The 21,049-nt window shown below is 31.8% G+C and overlaps 1 protein-coding gene across 2 annotated transcripts; it reads right to left on the bottom strand.

Moving 5' to 3' along the window:
• Positions 1-38: 38 nt before the first annotated feature.
• Positions 39-20,132, bottom strand: LOC143252185 (uncharacterized). 2 transcript variants are annotated; one of them, XM_076503935.1, is made up of 7 exons: positions 20,051-20,132; positions 19,121-19,279; positions 17,763-18,017; positions 9,028-9,134; positions 5,390-5,459; positions 4,308-4,481; positions 39-605 (listed from the first exon to the last, which is right to left on the bottom strand). In XM_076503935.1, exons 1-7 carry the CDS (start codon positions 20,129-20,131, stop codon positions 318-320), a joined length of 1,134 nt encoding a protein of 377 aa, XP_076360050.1. In that variant the 5' UTR covers position 20,132; the 3' UTR covers positions 39-317. The 2 variants fall into 2 exon arrangements, with proteins under 2 accessions (XP_076360050.1, XP_076360051.1); XM_076503936.1 differs by having other exon boundaries at positions 9,037-9,134.
• Positions 20,133-21,049: the final 917 nt, after the last annotated feature.

The following is a 21,049-nucleotide window of genomic DNA, read 5'->3' as shown; positions in this document are numbered from 1 at the left end:
CATTATGTCATGTGAGTTAGAACAAAATGTAAACTATTTAAACAGAGAATTAACTGAAATTTATTATAAATTATCTAAATGAAATAATAATTTCAAAAGTTACACACAAATAATTAAATATTTCAATCAGGATTTTGGCTAGTGTACACATATAATTTCCACAATGTTTAGAGATAATAAAATATAAATTTATGTACACTTTTTTTCTATTTCTTAAAACACAAATTTGAAAAGATACATAAAACAAGGACATACAAATAATACACGTTAGAATTTTGTTTAATGACAGAATATGGTGGTCATTCTGTTGCACATACTCAGTTGCTGTTTGCACAGATATATAAAGCTTTCTTCCATCGTTTCACCAGATAATGCATACGATGAAGTGCTATAATAGCATATGCCACAGATCGAAATGATGACACAGGAGACAAAATAGTCTGGTGGTTATCAGTGGGTTCGTCAATAATTTTTGCAAGCAGGGCCATAGTTACAATCTCTGTAGTTTGAAATCCATTTAATAGATTTAGCAAATACTTCTTTTGGTAGACCAGTGACCTCCTGTAATTTTCAGCACGTCTGTATTTGCAATAAGCCTTGTAAAACTGTTGAAATGAAGAAAGTGAAATGTTATAAAACACATATTCTTAAATAGAAAAAAAGATTTCTTAACCAATTATTCTTAAATAATTTAAGTTCTGATTTCTTTGGTTTCTTCTCACTTAGATCAACATAATGTTTTCACATTTGAAAACACATTAATTACTTGAAAATTGCTGAATTAAGGGTTGCATTCACTAATGGTTACAAACACGTAACATAGTTCTGTGACTGTTTACCCAAGGAAGTGGCAAGCTTATCTCAAAGGTGTCACAAAGTTGCATGAGTAATGTTATCTTGTCTCTCTGAGTAAATGTTATTTGGAACAACTGATGATGTACATAACATTGGATTCTGGTATAATGAACTTTCAGCAAAAAACAGAATTCGTTTTGTTATGTTTCTGAGTAGACATAAAAGAATATCCTTTGTCCAGTGCAACTCATTTTGAAGAAGGTTTCTTTTACCCCAGCAGCCAGTTAAGTCACAGCAGAATTAAAGACTGACCAGTAGGTGAAACACTTAACTACATATATTTTTCACTGTAAATAGACTGTTTGTTCACTTAATTGTGTTACTGTCTTTTATCATCCATGTTTAATGTATTCTGTACATATCATTTCTGGAATTTGCATTTTGTAGACACTTTTAAACTTATCTGCTGAATATCAATGGTTCATACCACATATAAGGAGTAACTCTAACTTGTAATATTTTTCTTGATACAGCATCTAAAAAAAATTAGGAGCATATAAAAGTATATTTGTGATACTAACGTGTATTTAAAACAACATAAATCTGATGCAGACAATAAAAGGGGACAAAAATTATAAATTGTTACATATAAAGTATATAATTATTTTGGGGCAAAGATATTCTAAATGTAACAATAACTGCTGCATAATAACTAAATGGCAAGTGACATGTAATCAGAAAAAAACTGATTTTTCCTTTTAGAAGAGCTATACCCTGAAAAGATAAAAAGCCTATTTCTTTTTAACAGAAAAATGACTAAATAACAAACAGTTTATAAGATTTGATGGAAGTGTTTTTTTAACCAAAAATTTATATATAGTACTTAAAAGTATAAATGTCGTATATCTCCTACACCCTGATGTAATAAACCACTGTATCTGTTTTGAATTCTTAATATATGCAGTATTCAGGTCCACTGATATCTGGTAAATAAATTAAAAGTATTGACAACATGCATATTCCAGAAATGGTATGTGCAAATTATGTCAAACATAATCATTACAAGAAAAAATCACTAACATGTGAATGGAAAAAGATCTTTATTCACAGTGAAAAATAATATGTTGCTAAGTATTTATCCAGCTACCTGCAACCTTTATATTCTACTCTGACTTCAAGTGGCTGCTGAGATGAGGGACATCTTTATTTGTTAGGTGGAAAGCCCAGGGAAAATTTCTTATAAAATCGATAGAAATTGTAGAAGCAAAAATATTAGTTTTCTAAGATACTTTAAGAAAAAATGTACAACATAATTGATGAAAACAGTTTTAACTTTAAAAGATTCCAGTTATATTTCAAAAAAACAAGTAAAGGTTTATTAAAAAAAGCAAATTTATCAAATTATATCACAAAAATATTTTGAAATTTTCTTACATTATGTTACAGTCACACTGTAACAGTCATAAATTAACTGAGATGCTCCTACTTAAACAAACAATTTACAGTTCTTCAATTAGAAAGCATGTGATACACAAAAATATCACATATATCTAAATAGAAGTTAATTAAAGGTCAATACATACCACATTTATGATATTTGCTAACAAGATTGATACACACAATTTTGTTTATTCACACAAATATATTTTAATATGCAAAGAAAATTAATAAAACAACATAATTTATAATAACAGTTATTACAAGTGATGATTTACATACAACAGTTTTACAAACTTACAAATACTACTGAGTTTAATATTCAGCCTAGAACTGAATATTTTGTCAATGATTCAGGAAAATAATGAGCAAATTAATTCTGAATTGGTACTGTCACACCTTGCTTATGCTGACTAGGTTGACCTTATCCCTCTGACTTTTACTGAGGAAGATATTTAATGTCCTTTAAGAAATACTGATGTCTGAAATTAATTCACTGATGTTGAACAGTTTCTAACATTTGAAATCTATAAATTTCCTGGTCCAATTCTGTAGTTTTTCAATTAATAGGTATTAATCACAATTACAGCTTCTGAGGTCTAGAGCACACTAACTGTAGCTGACTAATAATATTCTATTACTGTCTCTCAGATAGTTTTTATATGAATCACACTAGATAATAGAGCATTTCACAAGGTTCAAAGGCAACAGCATTTCACAATACAAATACTGTTGATTCTTATTCTCAAGAATCTTCTACAAATTCAGAGAACAGTCAGGACTTGCTCAATACATATTCAACAATATATGTCACATGCATCAAACTGAAACACACACGTGTATTAAACTTAACACATAATAAATCTGTTACACATGATGAGCAAGAAACTCAGGAAGAAATAGGATGGCATTCCCAGTAGGCACAAAATTTGACTATGATGTCATCACAATTTTACAGTTAGATTGTGATGTCATGCAATAAATAGATAACACCAGAAATTATGTTAACTATGCAATAAAATTGATGGGTCTACAATCACTGGAATAATTTTTATCACCTTCCCTGACAAGAGGAGTTTACATTAGCAAACCTCTAATCCTTTGGAACCTGCTCACTATTCAATGGCGAACAAAAAATAGTAGAAAGTGGCTCACATATCCAATCTTTAATGTCCTTCAAAACCCTTGGGGAAATGTTCAATGGCCAAGGAGCCTCATCATTTTCCTAAATTTCCCAATTTATAATTAACCAGCTCAAAATTAATTCAGTCATCTTCTTTAAACTTGCATTAGTAAAAACTAAAGAAAAAGCAAAACTAAATAACACAGCCATCTCACAATTATCATATTGTGATAATTTACCATCCTTTACCATCCCTCAAGGGTTTTCCCCTCATTCTGACATTTTGTTTACTTTTAATGTATTTAAATAAATCTTAACTGTTAATTGTTATATTTTCAACTAACCTTTCCTCATACATATTTTTAATGTCCTGAAATCCTGTTTCACAAACTTTCTTTATATTCTATGATCTTCCAAGTTTCCTGTCATACCAATCAATTCAAATTTCTTATATTCATGATGTTTTTCTTTAATTTTAACTCATTTGAGCTAACGTTTTTATAAGAAATGTGTTTATTTTGAATATTTAAAATTTATCTTTAAAAATTTTCCACAAGCAATCAGTCTTTTCATAAAACTCAGTTGCCTAATTCACAACAAATGATTCTTGTTGCATGCCTTCAAAGTTTACAATTTGTGACTAAAATAATATCATTCCTTATATCTATATGTAACAAAATATTGAAATTAATAAGAGCAATGATCACTTGTATTCAAATGTTCCCCAATTTCCACCCTTTCAATTATTTCTATATTTGAAGTCAACAATAAATCTAAAATAACATTGTTTCTGATCAGTTCCTTGACTAATTGGTGAAGAAACCTATTCTTAACAATTTCCAAAAAACCTTCCCCACAAATCATTAAGAGATAATCCTTTTTTGGCATTCTGAGAGATGTATATACAAAGTTACTATATTGCAAAAGAAAATACATGTGTGATACAATATACCTTCTTATTTTTATCAACTACAGCATTTCCATTATTCTCATTTTCTGTGGTCTGAAGTAGCTTTTTGAGTCTGATGACTTCACTCTCAGATTGATGAAGGGATTTCAGGATGTTGGATTGCTCTTTGACCCAACTAGCCCTTTCAATTTCAAGTGAATTGCACCTTCTACAATCCTATAAAGTAAATAAAATACACTGTCAATTGACTAAGAAAACAACAGTTTGATAAATGTACCTTCATTCTTATTTTTAAAAATATCAGAAAGTGCAACGTTTTATATATAAATATAATAATTTTATTTCCTAAGACATTTTATAGAATGAAAACAAAAATTATGCATATATATATTTTTTTGGTATATAAGCATACCGTACATTCCTATTTTTATTAATAGAGGCATTGTTCAAAAGTTTTATTTGTGCAGATGTGTATAGATTCCATGAAAGACACTGGTGAAGAAGGTCCTTTAACTATTTTTGTTCTAGTAACCTATTCTTCTGTGTCACTAACCTAGAGTAGCACAGTTTATCTTCATCTGGCAAATAAAGCTGCAAGGTTACCTGTATTATGTGATGTTAAGCACGTATCTTTTATACGAGCAGTCAACTGATCTCTTTTGATTATGCCCTCCTGATGCTTCATTGGGAATGACAATCAAGTGGGTAGTATTAATTGCTTTGGGTAAGTATGACATTAAACAGTTTATTAAGTAACATGAGATTCATGGAGTAACATCATCTCAATAGAATTAGTCTTACATATGATCTTATCTGAACAAGTAAAATGACTTCAAATTTAACTCTCATTGTGACAAGTAAAATACATTTTCACTAAGTTTATTTCATGTGCACTCAATTAACTAGAGAATAGAGAATTATTTTACAGTAAATATCTCAATGAATCTCCAGTAATTCTGTAGATCTATCTTGTCACTCTTAGTAAACATTTTTGTAAGTGGGATATTTTCACAACTGATTTTGAGAGGACTAACTAATCAGTACAGAAGAAATTAAAACTAATGTTCTTTAAAATGAGATATTAGCATTGTTAATTAAATATATTTAGAGAAAAACTTCATAACTGTTTCTGTTGGTTTCGTTTCATTCAAAGAGGTGACTTGAAGAGTGCTATTGAAGTCTGGAGCAAGAGATCTACCATGGAAAAAAGAAAAATCTAAGATTTCTTCCTATCCTTTAAAAATTATAAGTATACTCCTAGTTAGCATGAAGAGACATGTTAATAACTACCAAAGAATGAAGAAAATAATAACAAATTTCATGGTTGATGACAATCAACAGAATTAATGTTACAATTATATAATTTTTCAAGTTACATATTATGAAAAAGCTAACAGTCTGATAAGAAATATGAAATAATAGTATTTAGAAAATGTAAGTAGCTGTAAACATTGAAAGCTTATTACTAAAGATATATACAAGTACCAGAAATTTTACATGTAACTAACCAAACAGCTGCAATCCAATTTAGATATATTTATGCTCATTTGCATTAAAATGAGCTGAGGATGGTAATTAATGTTTTTTATATCAGCAGTTTTGTCTAGTCATGGTCACAGCAAGAGAAACCTTAGTTATCATTTGTTTTAATTCTGCATCACAATTAGGCAATGAGATCTCGACACTTGCATTTGCTTTACCACAAATATAGCATATACACTGCAGTAGAAACTTAATTTTAAGATATTAATATTATTGTTTCTGAAGAGAATTAATAAAAAGTAAACACTTTCAGTTTGACAAGTTCATAACTTTTGCAATCAATGTGAAATAAGTTACAGGTTTCGAGAAGGTATTTAAATATCTTGCACTATAATAAAAAAAACAACACATCCTCATATTTAGTGGGACTTATCAACAATTTATTAAAGAAGATGTAAAATACCAAGCACAAGTAATATTTTAATAATATTACTGTTTACAGTTATTAGACTTGAGTCATATTTTTGCAAATTATAATTACAGTAATAATAATGATAATAAGAGAACATCTTCATATCATACAGCCATAATATTCAGATAATTTACTAGGCCTAGTACAAACACAAAAGGGAAATGACTATCATCTATTAGTTTGGGTTAAATGACCTTATAAATTGATTGCTTCTAATAACTGCTTTGGAAACTGCAAAGATATGTTTTTATAAAAAATTTAACAATTGTCAAATGACAAGTTATCCAGTAACCACCTTGCAAAGAGTAATTTATATGAGAATGAACCTTTAGGATATTTCACACACTTACATCTTTTTTTTGTTTGTTTGTTTACATTTGAGTGTTAAAGTGACAAAAGACAGCATGTGCAAGTCAGGGGTGAGGTTATGCACATGGCTAGTGCTGCAGTTTTTTTAGTTTGTTTTTTATTTAAGTGCAGGATAGCCTAGCTTATTTATCATTAAACACAAAACTACACAATGGGCTATATGCAGCAACCAACATAGGTATCAAAATACAGTTTCTAGTGTTGTAAAGTACAGTCTGAAAGGCAGAATATATATAAGATGCCATCAAAGCAGTCTTGAGGGAAACCCCATTTCAACAGAGTGCACAGGGCAGGGGCAAAGAGACCTAACATTATCTGTACCCATCCATATTGTACATTTTAGGTAAATACTCCCCATGAGGCAACAATGGTCACAAGGTGGGTTCCAGCATTATTAGGTAAGGGATAGTAAGATCTAAGAATGTCGAGCAGTGAGCAGGTGAGGAAGTAAAAAACAAATAACAATACTCATTTCACAAGAGCCTCTGAGCAGGATGGAGAATGGCAGATGGAAGGAGAAAGAAGTACTAAAATGCCATATGATAGAAGTAATGTAACATATCTGGTCTACATGCAGATCTAAATGGTCTCATCCAGGGTTCAAACAATTATAAGAGACAAGAAAAACCTTGACAAACCTAATGGGAGGTGACATGATAAAATGAACAGTCATGAGAAATGAAGAAATACCATGGTAAGAAGGGGCAGTTCCAGTTAAATAAAGAATAGCTCAAACCAGGCTCAAAACAGTCAGAGTTAAAATGGCTGTATAAAGAAATGGAAGCCAGAATGATGGGAAATAGAAATCCCATTTTCTTTTCATGTAGCTCAAGTTTTAGAGAGAAATGAGAGTTACAGAAATAAAATCAACTGATCTTTGTGATAAAGAGTAAAGGAGGTGTCCAATCCTAAGTCAGTAAATAGAATAAATTGTTATTGAGATGCTTGAAGATGCATAGAATGAGATGTAAGTTAAAAAAAGTCCAGACAAGAAAAAAGCTGAGGGGGTGGGGTGGAGTTTGACAACACAGGGACAGACCATGAGAAAGCATGTTCATGAGCTAAAGACTGTTAGCACAGGGAGTTCATACGTGTTTGGCTGAATTCCACAGGACCTGAGCTGACAGGAAGCACACAAGACAAGTCTTCTACATGAACAATAATTCCCAACCCTATGAAAGGGATAAAAGAATGAGGAACAGGACAGAGGACAAATCTGTGCAACTCCTGAAAAAGGGTAATTGTTACAGAATTTGTTGTTGGGTACGGAAGAAAATGAAAAAAAGACAAGCAGCTTCAAAATGAAATTTCAAAGAGTCTTGAACACCTTGAAAGATCTTGCAACCAACTAAACTCCCAAAACAAAGAAACCACAGTAACAAAGCAGTAAAATGGATCAAGATTAAAGTGTGGAACAAGTAGGAAAGAGCATCCCATAAAACTGTTGAGGTCCTAATAGACAGACTTTGAGAGAAGGTGAAGAAAAGACAAGTAGCAAAGGAGTTACATGATGGAAAAATGAAGACAAAGAGACTGAAGATAAATAAAACATAAAATAGAGCACCCCGAATAAGAAGACATTCTCGGGATTAAGGCTCAAGAACAACAAGAGTACCAAAAGCATAGGGAACAATAAAAGTACTGAAGATGAAGAGGCTAAAACTGATATGGAGAGCCCATTAGTTGGACAGAAAATCATCAGTATGAACACCAATGTTTGGGGAAGGATAGGAGAAAAGAAAGTCAGAAGAAGAAATGGGAAAAAAACAAAGTCACATACCTGAGTAATTATAGACGTAAAGAAAAAAAGACAGAAGTAGTGAGACACAAGACGACCAAACACCTGATGTGAAATGATGACAACATCGTTGACAAATAAAGTGTCTCTTGTTAACAATGAAACAGCAGGAGAAGAATCCTGGAGTGTTAGGGCCATTGGATATTGTAGAAACATCAATCTTTAAATCCATGGTGTGTGTGTGTGGGGGGGGGGGAACTGAAGGTAATTGCCCAAAATTTCAATACTGCAAAATTTGAAAGCATCATAATATAAACACTAGCAGTGCAGAAGAAAGAATATGGACTACTGTGCATAGATAACGATACATTTGTGGAAGGTTAGAGTCTACACATGTAGCTTTTCTGAATTAAAACGTTTATATGATGTACTTTACAGATGTCATGAGGGAATAAAAATATTATATTTAAACTACTGATAAAAATAATGTTCTGTAGTCAATATAACTAATATTTACAAGTTAGAACATAATGAATTTTGGTCATACATTTTATTCAATAACTTTGCATGTTTGGTTTTGTAAACAAATATTTTCAGAGTAAGTGCAACTGTGCGTGCTTATAATTTTTTTGCAGCAATTTTTCTGTCTTTAAAAATCACAAGTAGGTTTTGTAAGAAAGAAAGAAAAAATATATACACACACAATATACCTATTTGTACTTGGACTTCTGAAGTTTTCAATATCAGGGGGTGTTGAAAACAGATAAGATATTCCACCTCCACTGGAGATCAACATTTCTTTAAGGTTCTTTGTAAAGTTGAAAACAAACTTTCTATTAAAACTGTAGCAGAGATGTATGACTTAACTTATATAACACTCCAAAAACCATGAAAGGACAAATAATGTACTAGAAGCCATTGGTAAAATTAAATGTCCTTTTTGCTCTGTTATAAACAGAAAACTAAAAATAATATGCAAAGTGCAAAGCTACAACACAAACATATTTCAAGTTTTCAGTTTTTAAAATAATAGTTTAAAAATCATTGAACATAAAACAGAATAAAGAAGAGCTCTTATTAAGTAACAGATAAAAGTGCATGCAAGTATAAACTTGTCGTGTTCACTCTTAGAATTTGGTTTAAAAATTTTTAATATCATTAGCAACCTTAAGCTTTCCATACCTCATTCTTTTCTTTTGATTCCACAGCCAACTGTAACTGGGTTACTTTCACACATTCTGTTTCAAGAGCTTGTAACAGAGCTGTAGAGTAAGCTTTTTCTTTTTCATAAGCTTCTCTGTTGGTAAGACAAAACTTTATATTCTTCTAAAACTGTTCACGAAGCTTTTCCACTTCTTGTTTCAACTGCTCAACATATTTTTGTTTGAGCTTTTGCTTTTCACCACTTATGATGCTCTTACATTCCTCTTGAAATTTTAAAGTTCAAAACTATTTGTATCATTCAATGAATGCTTTTCATATTCAAGGGACTCTGAAACAGCATGCCCTGACTTTTCTTCACAAAAAACTTGAGATTATTTATTATATTTTCAAGAGATTTTTCACTGACCTTTTTCAGTTCATTTGTTTCTTCAATATGTGCTTTTTTCATTATTTGTTTCTCACGTTCAAACTGTCTATTAAGGTTTTCTTTGATTGCTTCAATTTCTTCAGCATGAAGTTTCTGAAGTTCAGATTTTTCAACTTCCCAGTGTCTCCTCAGATCTTCTGCCAATCTCTGAAACTGTTCGTGGTGAGCCATCTGTACAGCAGATATATCATTCTGGAACTTACTGTTTAATTCATTTACTTCATTTTGATGACTAATATTAAGTGAATGACATTCAAATTTGAGCTTCTTTTCAAAGTCTTCCTGCAAAAGCTTGATACTTTCTTTATTATCCTTTTGAACAATCTCTCTTGCACGAAGAAAGTCATTTTTAAAGACAAAATATGTTCTTGGTGGCAGTCATTTAATTGTTTTCTAAAGCTTTCAAGATTTTAGTTTGTTGTCTTTCTGAGGCCTGAAGTTCATCATAATGTAATTTTTGTAAAGTTTGTTTCTCATCAGCATGCAACTGTTGCAATATTCCAATTTTCTGCTTATATGAATTTTCAATCTTTTTTCTATCTTCACCTTTTTCTGTTTTAAACTGGTGTTTTAAATCTTTTCCATTTCACACATTTTAGTCTTGTATCTCTGTTCTATATCACTTTTTTCTTTCTCAAACTTTTGTTTGAGGTCAAATTCAGTTCTTTCATTTTCTGCATAAATTCTTTGCTGATATTTTGGCACTCTTCATCCATTTTGTTTTTCCAAATGTTTTCTGTATTTTTCAACTGCTGTTGACAAATTATTTCATTTTCAGCAATTTGTTTCACTAATACAGTATTTATGAGGTCAGGTGTTACTGCTTTACTTTCTTCTACATACTTCTTGAAGGATGATATACTTTCCTGGATAGTACCAATGATGCATAATAATAAAAAAGATCACATTAAAAGCCAGTAGTAAAGAATACTTTTAATATAAATATCTATATATAGCATGATTCAGGCAATACCTATAATTCCTGAAAATAATTTTTTCTATTTCCTTCATGCAAAATTTGTTTATTCAACAGATCAAGAAATTAAGATATTTAATCTAATTTTTTCAATCTTGATTACTTAATATGACTCATCACTTAGAAATATTTTCTAAATCTACAGATACATTTGCAAAAGTACACTCTTTATCAAAGTTTCCTGAGGTAATAAGATGTTTGTGGCACAGAGTGTCCAAAAATAAATTAATATTAATTATTTTTTGACAAATGAATTGTTTCTTTATTCCACAACTCCAAGAAACACTTGGTTTGTTACAAAGAGATACCTTCAAACAGGATGGAACACCACCCCATGTTGCTTGAATTGTTAAAGATTTTAAGTGAAACTTTTTCAGTGTTGGACTGGTAGAGGAAAACCTATCAAACAGCCCTCTTGGACACACAATTGAACCCCTTTAAATTTTCACCTTTGAAATATTTTTGAAAACATAAGTCTACCGTAACAAATCAAAAGACCTTGAAAAACTGAAACATCAGATTTGTGAAGTTATCTTATCCATCCCTACTGCTGTGTTGGAAAATTTCTCAGAATTTGAAAGCAGAATTAAATTAATTTTAGAGAATAATTGAAGACTTGTAAAAGTACATTACCAATTAAAACTAAACTTTACAAGCCTAGTGCTTGTCTTTATATCAATTGTTATCTTAAATAACAATAAAGCATTCAACCGTTTTTTTTTTGGTATATTCATTTTCAGACACCCGTATATGTATATCTTAAGTGTATTTTTGCTTACATCAAAATGTATAAAACTACTTATTACTATCTGAAGAATGACTACAATGGCTGTGGATTTCATCTTTAAACAACATTCTGTTTGTAATGGGAGTTTACTTTGGTCTCCATAAAAAAATACGTTCTTTTCATGTTAGGTATGCACACCTGCCTATCTACTATTCTTAGTTTTAGTTTGAAAGAAACTTCAGCCAGATTTTGTTTGGATTTGTTTTCTATTATTTCAGCAAGAAAGGTACCTTGTCTATCAACCAGTGACTGGAATATAACATCAATTTAGTTTTAACAGTTATCACAATAATTATAGAGGATGTGGAACCTGTGCTCTACCAAGGACTCTGCAATAGTTTAACTGCATTTTGTACATTTTAAAAGAAAATTAATCCTAATTTATTCAACCAGAATATTGGCAAGAATGGGCAGGGTCCATTTTATTTCTACTCATGATAGTCCATGAGTGGTGGTCAATAATAACAATGTAATACCATGTGGTAGGTTTCTAGATGGCCTTATAAAACACCCCACTTCAACAGAATCTACCTGGGCAACACTTATCACAGAATGAGATCCAGTGAAAAACAGAGATATTGGGCTAAAAAAAATATATGATTGAGAAAAATACTCCATTCTGGTTATAGTCTAATAGATGCATTAAAATATATTCATGTGGTATTTGAAAACACTCAGAAGAAGAAACTGCCAGATCAGGTAAGTAATAAGATAGGAAAGTATTAATAATAGTCTACATACTATCCCAGAGGATAGTCTTCCAGAGGATGATTAAGTTAGGTGGCTAATAACTTTGAGATATTATTAACCTGATCAAATGTGACATGCAGAAGATTCCTTTCCTGTAATGATAATCCATTTCAGGCTATGTGATTCAATATGATAAACCACCTCGTTAGGGTAATGGGAAATAGAAGGATCCTAATGAATGAACAATCAGTTCCTGGTACCTCAGAATGAGTTATTACAAGCTACTAAATACCTGAGGGCCCGTACAAGACATAACAAATGGTCATGATCAGAGCAGTAATAAAGGTGAGAAACAGCTGATAAATGGATTAGTGAAAAGGATATTTTCTCTTTCCTGGTTACCAGAGTCTTGTGAAGAAAAGACCGACAGGAGTCAAGAAGTACAAATGTGGCATGATAGAGTTCTATGTATATAGACTGCAAACAATTCTGAGAGATAATGTCCACAAGCATAATTTTAAAAAAAAGTGAAACAAAGAAAACAAAGGTAAGAGCTGAAAAGAAGATTGAGAAAATGTATGTAAAACAACTGTAAAATTAAATTATGTAATTAAAAATGTCATTTGGGCTGAAGAATACTAAAGGATTTTAGCAAACCTGATAGAGCTCAGGATTCAAAAGCCTTCCAAATATTAGGAATAACTAAAAACAGTGGATAAGGATGCCTTATATGAAGCCACAGTTGATGAAGCAAGACCCTTCTCAAATACTCAACTCACAAAACAAGATATGGTAAATACTTTTGGGTGAAGAGGTTTGAAGTTCCTTTTAATACCACATTTATGATAAATATTCCATTTCTATTGATAAACGATTGTGGTTGGCAAATGGAGATGTACAGTTAAATACAGAGAAACCTTAGAAGTTAAATCCATATGCTGGGTAAAAAAACTATAACTTCCAAGCATGAAGACTGAGTTTCTGACCATGTAGATGGAAAATGACTGTTCATGGTTGTCTCAACAGATACTGCCAGTGCAGAAATGATGGAGGTACACATTCATGCAGATACTGAAAACGTAGAAACAATGCTTGATTGAGCTGGCCAATATGGTGCAACCAAGAGAAGATGACAGAGAGTAGAATGAATCAATAGCCAAATTGAGGGAAAGATGTACAGTTGAAATCCTTTTCAGTCCTGAATGAATGTAACAACTGCCAATGCTTGAGGATGAGGTACTGGAAACCACAATAACTCCAGTTGAGAATTTCAATAAGTTACAATCTTCTCTCCAAGTACCATCGAAGTTCTGACCTTGAAGATAAGCTACCCTATCACTGAAGAGATGCATCTGTGAACAGATGGATCTAGGGAGGAGGTTGTGGAATGAATGCTTCAATATTTATGTTGTTGTGATCCAACCACCATTTGTAATCAATGAAGTTGCTCTTGGATAAGGAGACAGGATAATACAAAGAATAAGAATGCATGACCCACTGTTCATGCAGAAACTACTAAAAGGATCTCATATGTGTCCATCCCAAAAAAATGAGAGGCTTGAGAAGAATACCCTCATCTCCAAAAGTGAGAGAACCATCTCTGCAGTAAAAGAAAGATACACAAGTGAAAGCCTGATGGCTCTTTCCATGACTTGAAGCCTCACAGGAATTGGTTGTGCATGACTCAAGTGAGCATTGAAAACACATCCAAATGCACGAGATATTGTGTCAGTGACCAAACAGATTTCTCCAGTCTAATAAAGAAGCCTGCTTCTGTGGCATCTGAAAGGAGAATGTGAGAGTGTTTTTAAGCTAATTGAAGGGATGGAGCCAGTTGTCCATATAATGATGTGTGCACAGCCCAAGGAATGCAGGTGATGAGAAAATGCTCAAACAACTTTGCAGAAGACATAAGGTGCTGATGCAAAACCAAATGCCAGAGACCTGAACTGCAGCATCTGACCCTTGTGCATGAACCTGAGAAACTTTTGTGAAGATTCTATCTATAACATAAAAGAGAAGCAGATATACCTGCACTAGCTAACACTGACCATGAGTAACAAATAAGGAGAGGGATTAGCACCATAAACACTTGGATACAACCTTTTAAAAATCCTAAAATAAAACTACTTTAATATGTTACTAAGACTTAAAACTAATTACACTTCTTCTGTACAAGAACACATAATAAAACTTTTGTATGTTGTTTTCATACTGTAAGTCTATATAAATTACTTTCTCCATCAAATAATAATGAAATGACTTCTTATCCCTTATTGTTTCTCACAGTTGAGTCATTGGAGTTCTCCTGTTACATATTATTATTTATCCTGGAAGAGTTTCAATTTATTATGTTATGTATGTTGCATATTACAATTTTAAAAATATGCTGGAAATTTTAACTTAGAAGTAGTCAATAAAATGTTAATATGTATCAAATTTATTATACTTGCCAACAACATTGATACACAAAATTTTCCTTCTTAACACAAATATATATTTATACACAAAAAACAATACAATTTAAAATAATGATTATTACAAAAATTTTACAAACTCGCAAACAATATTCAGTCTTTTATCTGGTCTGGAATTGAATAGTTTATCGACAGTCTAAGACCATGAAGGACAAATTACTTTTATGTTGATGGACAAATAAACTTCACTTGATGAAAATGCTCGCTAGCTCTTTACTTGTTTGGCCTAAAGCAGTTTACAAGCTTTACTTTCACAAAGGAAGACAACAGAGATATCTATTGTCTTCATAGAAATACTAACCTCAAAGTTAATTCTCTGAAGTTGAATGGTTCATAATGTTCAAAGTCTATAAATGTTCTTGACCACATTCTGTAGTTTTCCAATTAATAAGTGTCAATGGCAATTATAACTTCTGAATCTCATAGCATACTGACTACAGCTGGCCAATAATATTCTATTACTGTGTCTCAGCTGGCATTTATATAATTAGGCAAGATTCTAGAACATTCAACAACATTCCAAGACACACTAGTACTATAATAAAACATGTATTGTTGATTCTTGCTCTTGAGAATCTTCTACAAATTTATAGGAGAAGCAAGACTTGCACAATATACATCACATGCATCAAACTGAAACAAACACAGGTTTTAAAATAAATGTGTAATGGTAAATCCATTACATATCCTTCTTTTAGAGAATTAAAAATTGATATTACACAATTTTTTAACTAAAATATTTGATATACATATACATAAGAAGTAACCATACGGAACTTTCTCCAGTTGATTCTTTCGGGGTGCACGTTTAAATAGTGATTTGAACTTTGGATCCTTTTCTTGCTCAACGACAAGTTTACTTCCAGCTGAGCTTCACAGGTGAACCAGATCTCTTATGTTTTTCACTGTCATTCATTAAGTAATTGTCCCACTGATAATTAATTGACCACTGTTTTTTCAGCTAGATAACCATTTTGAATTTGGCAACAACTCTTCCCCGAGCCAAATCTTTTTCCAACAATAGTGATACACCCTCAATTGGGAGAGTAGGTTTTACTCCATCAACAAATGGTCCTGAAACTAGGTCTGATGCTAATAAATGTTATAAAAAGGAACATCAACAAAGCCAACCTCAATACCCTGAGCAATAACAGACTCACCAGTGGCAAAACTCAAATTTAAAGCCAATACACCCTCTAAGAATAATGACTGAGTAACTCCAGTATCATTTAAAATACATGTGGGTATAAGATTAGCAGTATCCTATGCCAAATACACAGAACCAACAGACACAAAACACTTATATTTCTCCATAACTACATAAGCCTTTCTGTTAGTGACCAAATCAACAACATCAGGTGATCTGGAGAAACCATATCAATACATGGACGTGAACATACTGAATGCTGCTTTCTTTTCATTTTTATTTTTCAAACTGCCAAAATCAAACATGACAGGATTTTTACAGAAATGGCAGAGAGACCTTGATGATTCTGTGTGTCTGAAGAATTTGAATTAGAGAAGTTGGAATTTGTTTTAAAATTCTCAACCTTAGTGAATTGAAGAGGTACAGGTTTTTACTGAGCTGGAAGGAACTTCTTTTCATGAAAACTGGTATTATGTGTATAAGTGTAATCACTGGAAGAGCAGCTGCTTCTTATAGTGTTTCAACTTTCTTTTCATTAAAGTAAGTTTTCAGGTCATCACTAGTACAGCATTTAAATTCTGCAATTAAACATAGTTGTCTTAATTTCTAAAACTTTGTTGCCAAAATGCACAATATTACATCATCAATCAAAATAATTATCTTTTTCATGGGCAAACTCCACAGAGGTTTGATTATCTTGCTTGTGGTAACTTCAACTTTTGACAACAAGCTCCTTTACTAACTTGTATGCTTTGAGAATAGCTTCTTTAATCTTATCATAATTAGTGCAATCTTGTGGAGTGGCATATGCTTCTTGTGCTTTACCAGTCAAAACACTATAACAATAATGATCATTTTTGGTGGGTTATTCCATGGCTTGGGCAATGTTGTAAAAACATTGGAAGCATTTTTCAACTTCATTTTCAGACACCAGGGTATTCGTCTGATGCTTCCCCAAACAAAAATCATCAGACTAATATTTCAACAATATGCTTTTTTAGTTCATTTTTTTCTCATGGTATTTTAACTTCTAATTCTCTGATTTTGGTAATTTCAAGCAATTATCTTTTGTTATGTTTTCTCATTGTTCGAAGAAGGGTGATTCAAGAAAACCTTGATAATCGGACATGATATAATCTTGTTGGCACTAATAAATATAAATTGAATTAGGATTTTTATTTTAATTTAGAACAAATATTGTCTCTGATTCAGTTCCTAGACAAGCATCCATATTATGTTACATGTCATAATTTATCTAAGATGAGTCTAATTTATTATGCTATATACATTATATATTATGATTTGAAATAGCTGGAAATTTTGATTATGAAGTTACTTAAATGTTCCATGTATCAAATTTATGAAACTTACCAACAAGATTGACACATACAATTTTCTTTCTTATGACAAATTTTGTTTAATATAAAAAAAGTAAATAATACTGACTGACATTGAACTGAATATCTCAGTAATAACTCATTCAATCTGACACTTATACAGTACTCTTATTTCTATAAAATACAAGAAACGTCTAGATTTCAAGGTTGCCTTAACTTTCATGAACTTCTAGATATTACATCGTCATGATATCATAACAAATTCCTTCTAAAATACTAAAGATGTATATATGTAAACCATCTCTCATAATCATGTACTGATTTTTACATAAAAGTTGAAATTCCTAAACACCTGTATTATTAGATTATTAATTTCACAATAGGTCATACAGAAATACAGTGAAAACTGCAGTAAAGATAACAAAATGTACCTGGGAGTTTCTCATACATTCTACTTCTTCAAGGAGAGTGTTGATTTGAATTTGAAGCTGGGCATTCTCCTTTTTCATCTCTGCAAGGTCACCATCCTTTTGAATTATTTGGGCACTAAGCTGGAAAATTTTGTGTTGATATGATTCATAACTTTTCTGATGGTCTTTCAATTCCACTTCTTTTTTAGCCATTACTCTGTCCTTCTTTAGTAGATAACTTTGTTTATCTTCTAAAGTTCCTTGTAACTCTTTGATCTTATAATGCAAAAAATATAAGAAACATGTATATCAGCACTTTGTGAGTATCATAAAAATAGTGTACAGTATGCTATGAAAAATATGTATTTTGTTAACAGGAAACATTTTCAAAGTTAACTGGAGAGCCCACAAACAGCTGAAAATGCCAAATCCGGACATGCTGTATCATGTTTAAAGATTTTCAAAAATGAATTTAACCATTTTAATTACACAAAAGACTGGAAGTTGTTAAGCATTTTTTTGCCAATGTTGTGTTGGCTGATGAAGCACATTTCACTCATTCTGAAATTGTCAACACATCCAACTGTATTATCTGGTTAGAAACTAATCCATATGTAATATGGGTGAAGCAATGAATGTGATGTTACTTTTTCTGATAACTTCACTTAACTAGGTGTTCATAACTTCTCCCCATATGGGTTATAACAAGTCCAACCTGTCTCCTTATATTTCTTTTGTAATTATACACAACAAGACTGGAGTAAAGCCCTCTATGGATGTTATACACTCTACCATTCTCTGAGTGCTGCTTTAATGCTGTACCCTATGGTATCATGCATTACTAGCTTACCTGTCTGCAAACTTGTCAGTTTAATGTTGGTTAAATGAACTGCACTGCAATCAAAGAGCCATTTATACCAATTAGAAATAAATCAAAGTGGAACCTCTGGTGACAACATGACACTTACTTCCACGTAATACTCATTATAACCCTGTATAATTTCAACTCCCAATACCATGCTATTTGTGAAATATGTGCTGAACTGTGACACTTTCTTTGTAATCACCTTGAACTCCAATAAATGACTTTTACATGCACACTTAGTGCAGATTACTCATAACAAATTATAGCATATTATGTATCTAGCTGCTGTTGTCTGTTTCATTAAAACAATAACAAAAGGCAAACACAGTTCAAACAAACATGTCAATGCACTGTATTAAGGTTAAAATGCATTTTAACTGATTTTCAGTAAAAGCTAGATGAAAGTATGATCTTGTATTGTACAAAGATCTATATACTGATACAAATTAAAGAATGTGTGCTACAAGTCTAAAGTTACACCAATGACAAAAAAAAAAAAATTCTCGAATCACACCATGTTAGCACTTTGAACCACTTTGGGCTTCATTTCTGCAAATTCTTCTCTCAACTGGTGTATTTGTTCACGTAATTTATCAATTCCCTCATCTTTTTCTCTCAAATACATCTTGGCATAACGAGAGAGAGATGTATTCTCTCCTCTGGGGTCTGTAGCCTGAAAATTAAACAATGGAAACACTTATAGTATACATATATTATTCTTAATTCTAGACCAAATGTCAGAGATTGCTATGAGCCAATGGCAAAAGTCATATATTTTAAAATCTTGTTGAATTCTATGAGTATATAACACTGTCATTAGATTTTCAGCCACAGTCAGAATTCTATGCTCCCTTTAAAGTTCCAAAAAATATTAATTAAATTTCTTTACATATATATATATATACAAGTTGAATATCAGTTAAAATTTAAATCATCAACACAATCATCTAAAAAAAAATTTACTATTGCAACAAAGACAGAACATGGTCAAGAAGAAGTTTGGGAAACATTTCTTTTCCATAAATAAAATTATATATAAAAAACATTCACTAATTTATACTATTATTGTTGGGGCCTGTAATGGCCAAGCGCATTGAGGCATGCGACTCGTAATCCGAGGGTCGCGCGTTTGAATCCCGTCGCGCCAAACATCCTCGCCCTTTCAGCCGTGGGGCGTTATAATGTGACAGTCAATCCCACTATTCGTTGGTAAAGAGTAGCCCAAGAGTTGGCGATGGGTGGTAATGACTAGCTACCTCCCTCTAGTCTTATACTGCTAAATTAGGGACAGCTAGCACGGATAGCCCTCGAGTAGCTTTGTGCGAAATTCAAAACAACGAAACTGTTATAGTTTATGGCAAAATATGGAATGGTCAAGCATGTTGGCTACTTCTTTTGAAATTAATATAAATCAGACATAATTTTGTGAATCACACACACTTACGTTAGAATGTTCACTATAACCTTTTGGAACAAGCCATCTCGTTAGCTGGTTAGTTTGGCGTTTAATAATGACATGAGCCATGTTAAGCTAATTTCTGGAATGGTGTAAATTTAAAGCTCAATATATTACAAAATAATAGGCTCAGTAAAACTTTTGATTTATTAAAACGTGCGAAGGATGGTAATGTTTGTAATATGATCAACAGTTTTCTTTTTCTTTAAACTGAAACTAATATTTTTTTGATTTTCTGGAAATTATCACGAGCGAGCAGTCACATTTAAATCACATTCATCAAAGCCGTTATAAACGTTCTATGTTGCTAAGCAACCGCATATTATAAAATATAACAATACGATAAGTGTTGTAGCCAAACAAATGTAGCTAGGAACTCCCAATATTTTACTAAATCTAAAAGAAAAATTTATATACTTTTTAAAATTAACAAATGATTAAGTAATCTGCTTTTTTAAACACCTTTTTTATAATTCTTATAACCATGATATTTTTAAATTAATTTTACTAAAATTAATTCAAATAAAATATAGTTACGTTACATGCAATAAAACCTAAATAACAAGTAATTAGAAAAAATGAATCAACAATAGCTTGTTGAATCAGCCCTCGGTGGGCTGAGCAGATAGCCCTTTGTGGCTTTCCTATACGAAAAACACACACATTGTTGTTTTGAAATAAGCACAAAGTTACACAATCGGCTGTCTGTGCTCTGCTCATCGCGGGTATTGAAACGCGGTTTTTAGCGTTGTAAGTCCACAAACATACCACTGAGACACTCAGGGCTTTTATCAGTTTAAATTACTCACGCTTAAATTACAATATTGAAGTTTTTTTTTTTTTTGGAATTTCGCACAGAGCTTCTCGAGGGCTATCTGTGCTAGCAGTCCCTAATTTTGCAGTGTAAGACTAGAGGGAAGGCAGCTCGTCATCACCACCCACCGCCAACCCTTGGGCTACTCTTTTATCAACGAATAGTGGTATTGA

This window comes from Tachypleus tridentatus, chromosome 6, assembly GCF_004210375.1.
Source record: "Tachypleus tridentatus isolate NWPU-2018 chromosome 6, ASM421037v1, whole genome shotgun sequence".
NCBI lineage: Eukaryota > Metazoa > Arthropoda > Merostomata > Xiphosura > Limulidae > Tachypleus > Tachypleus tridentatus.
This window is presented reverse-complemented; position numbering and strand designations above follow the sequence as displayed.

What these genes read in the sequence shown, in the direction of transcription:
- LOC143252185 (XM_076503935.1), bottom strand. Translation starts at nt 20,131, where the DNA reads ATGGCTCATGTCATTATTAAACGCCAAACTAACCAGCTAACGAGATGG. An exon ending in TGGTTCAAAGTGCTAACATG is followed by an intron (nt 18,018 to 19,120) that starts GTGTGATTCGAG and finishes TTGCATTATAAG; the next exon opens with ATCAAAGAGTTACAAGGAAC. An exon ending in AGTACAAATAGGTATATTGT is followed by an intron (nt 5,460 to 9,027) that starts GTGTGTATATAT and finishes TTTCCATGGTAG; the next exon opens with ATCTCTTGCTCCAGACTTCA.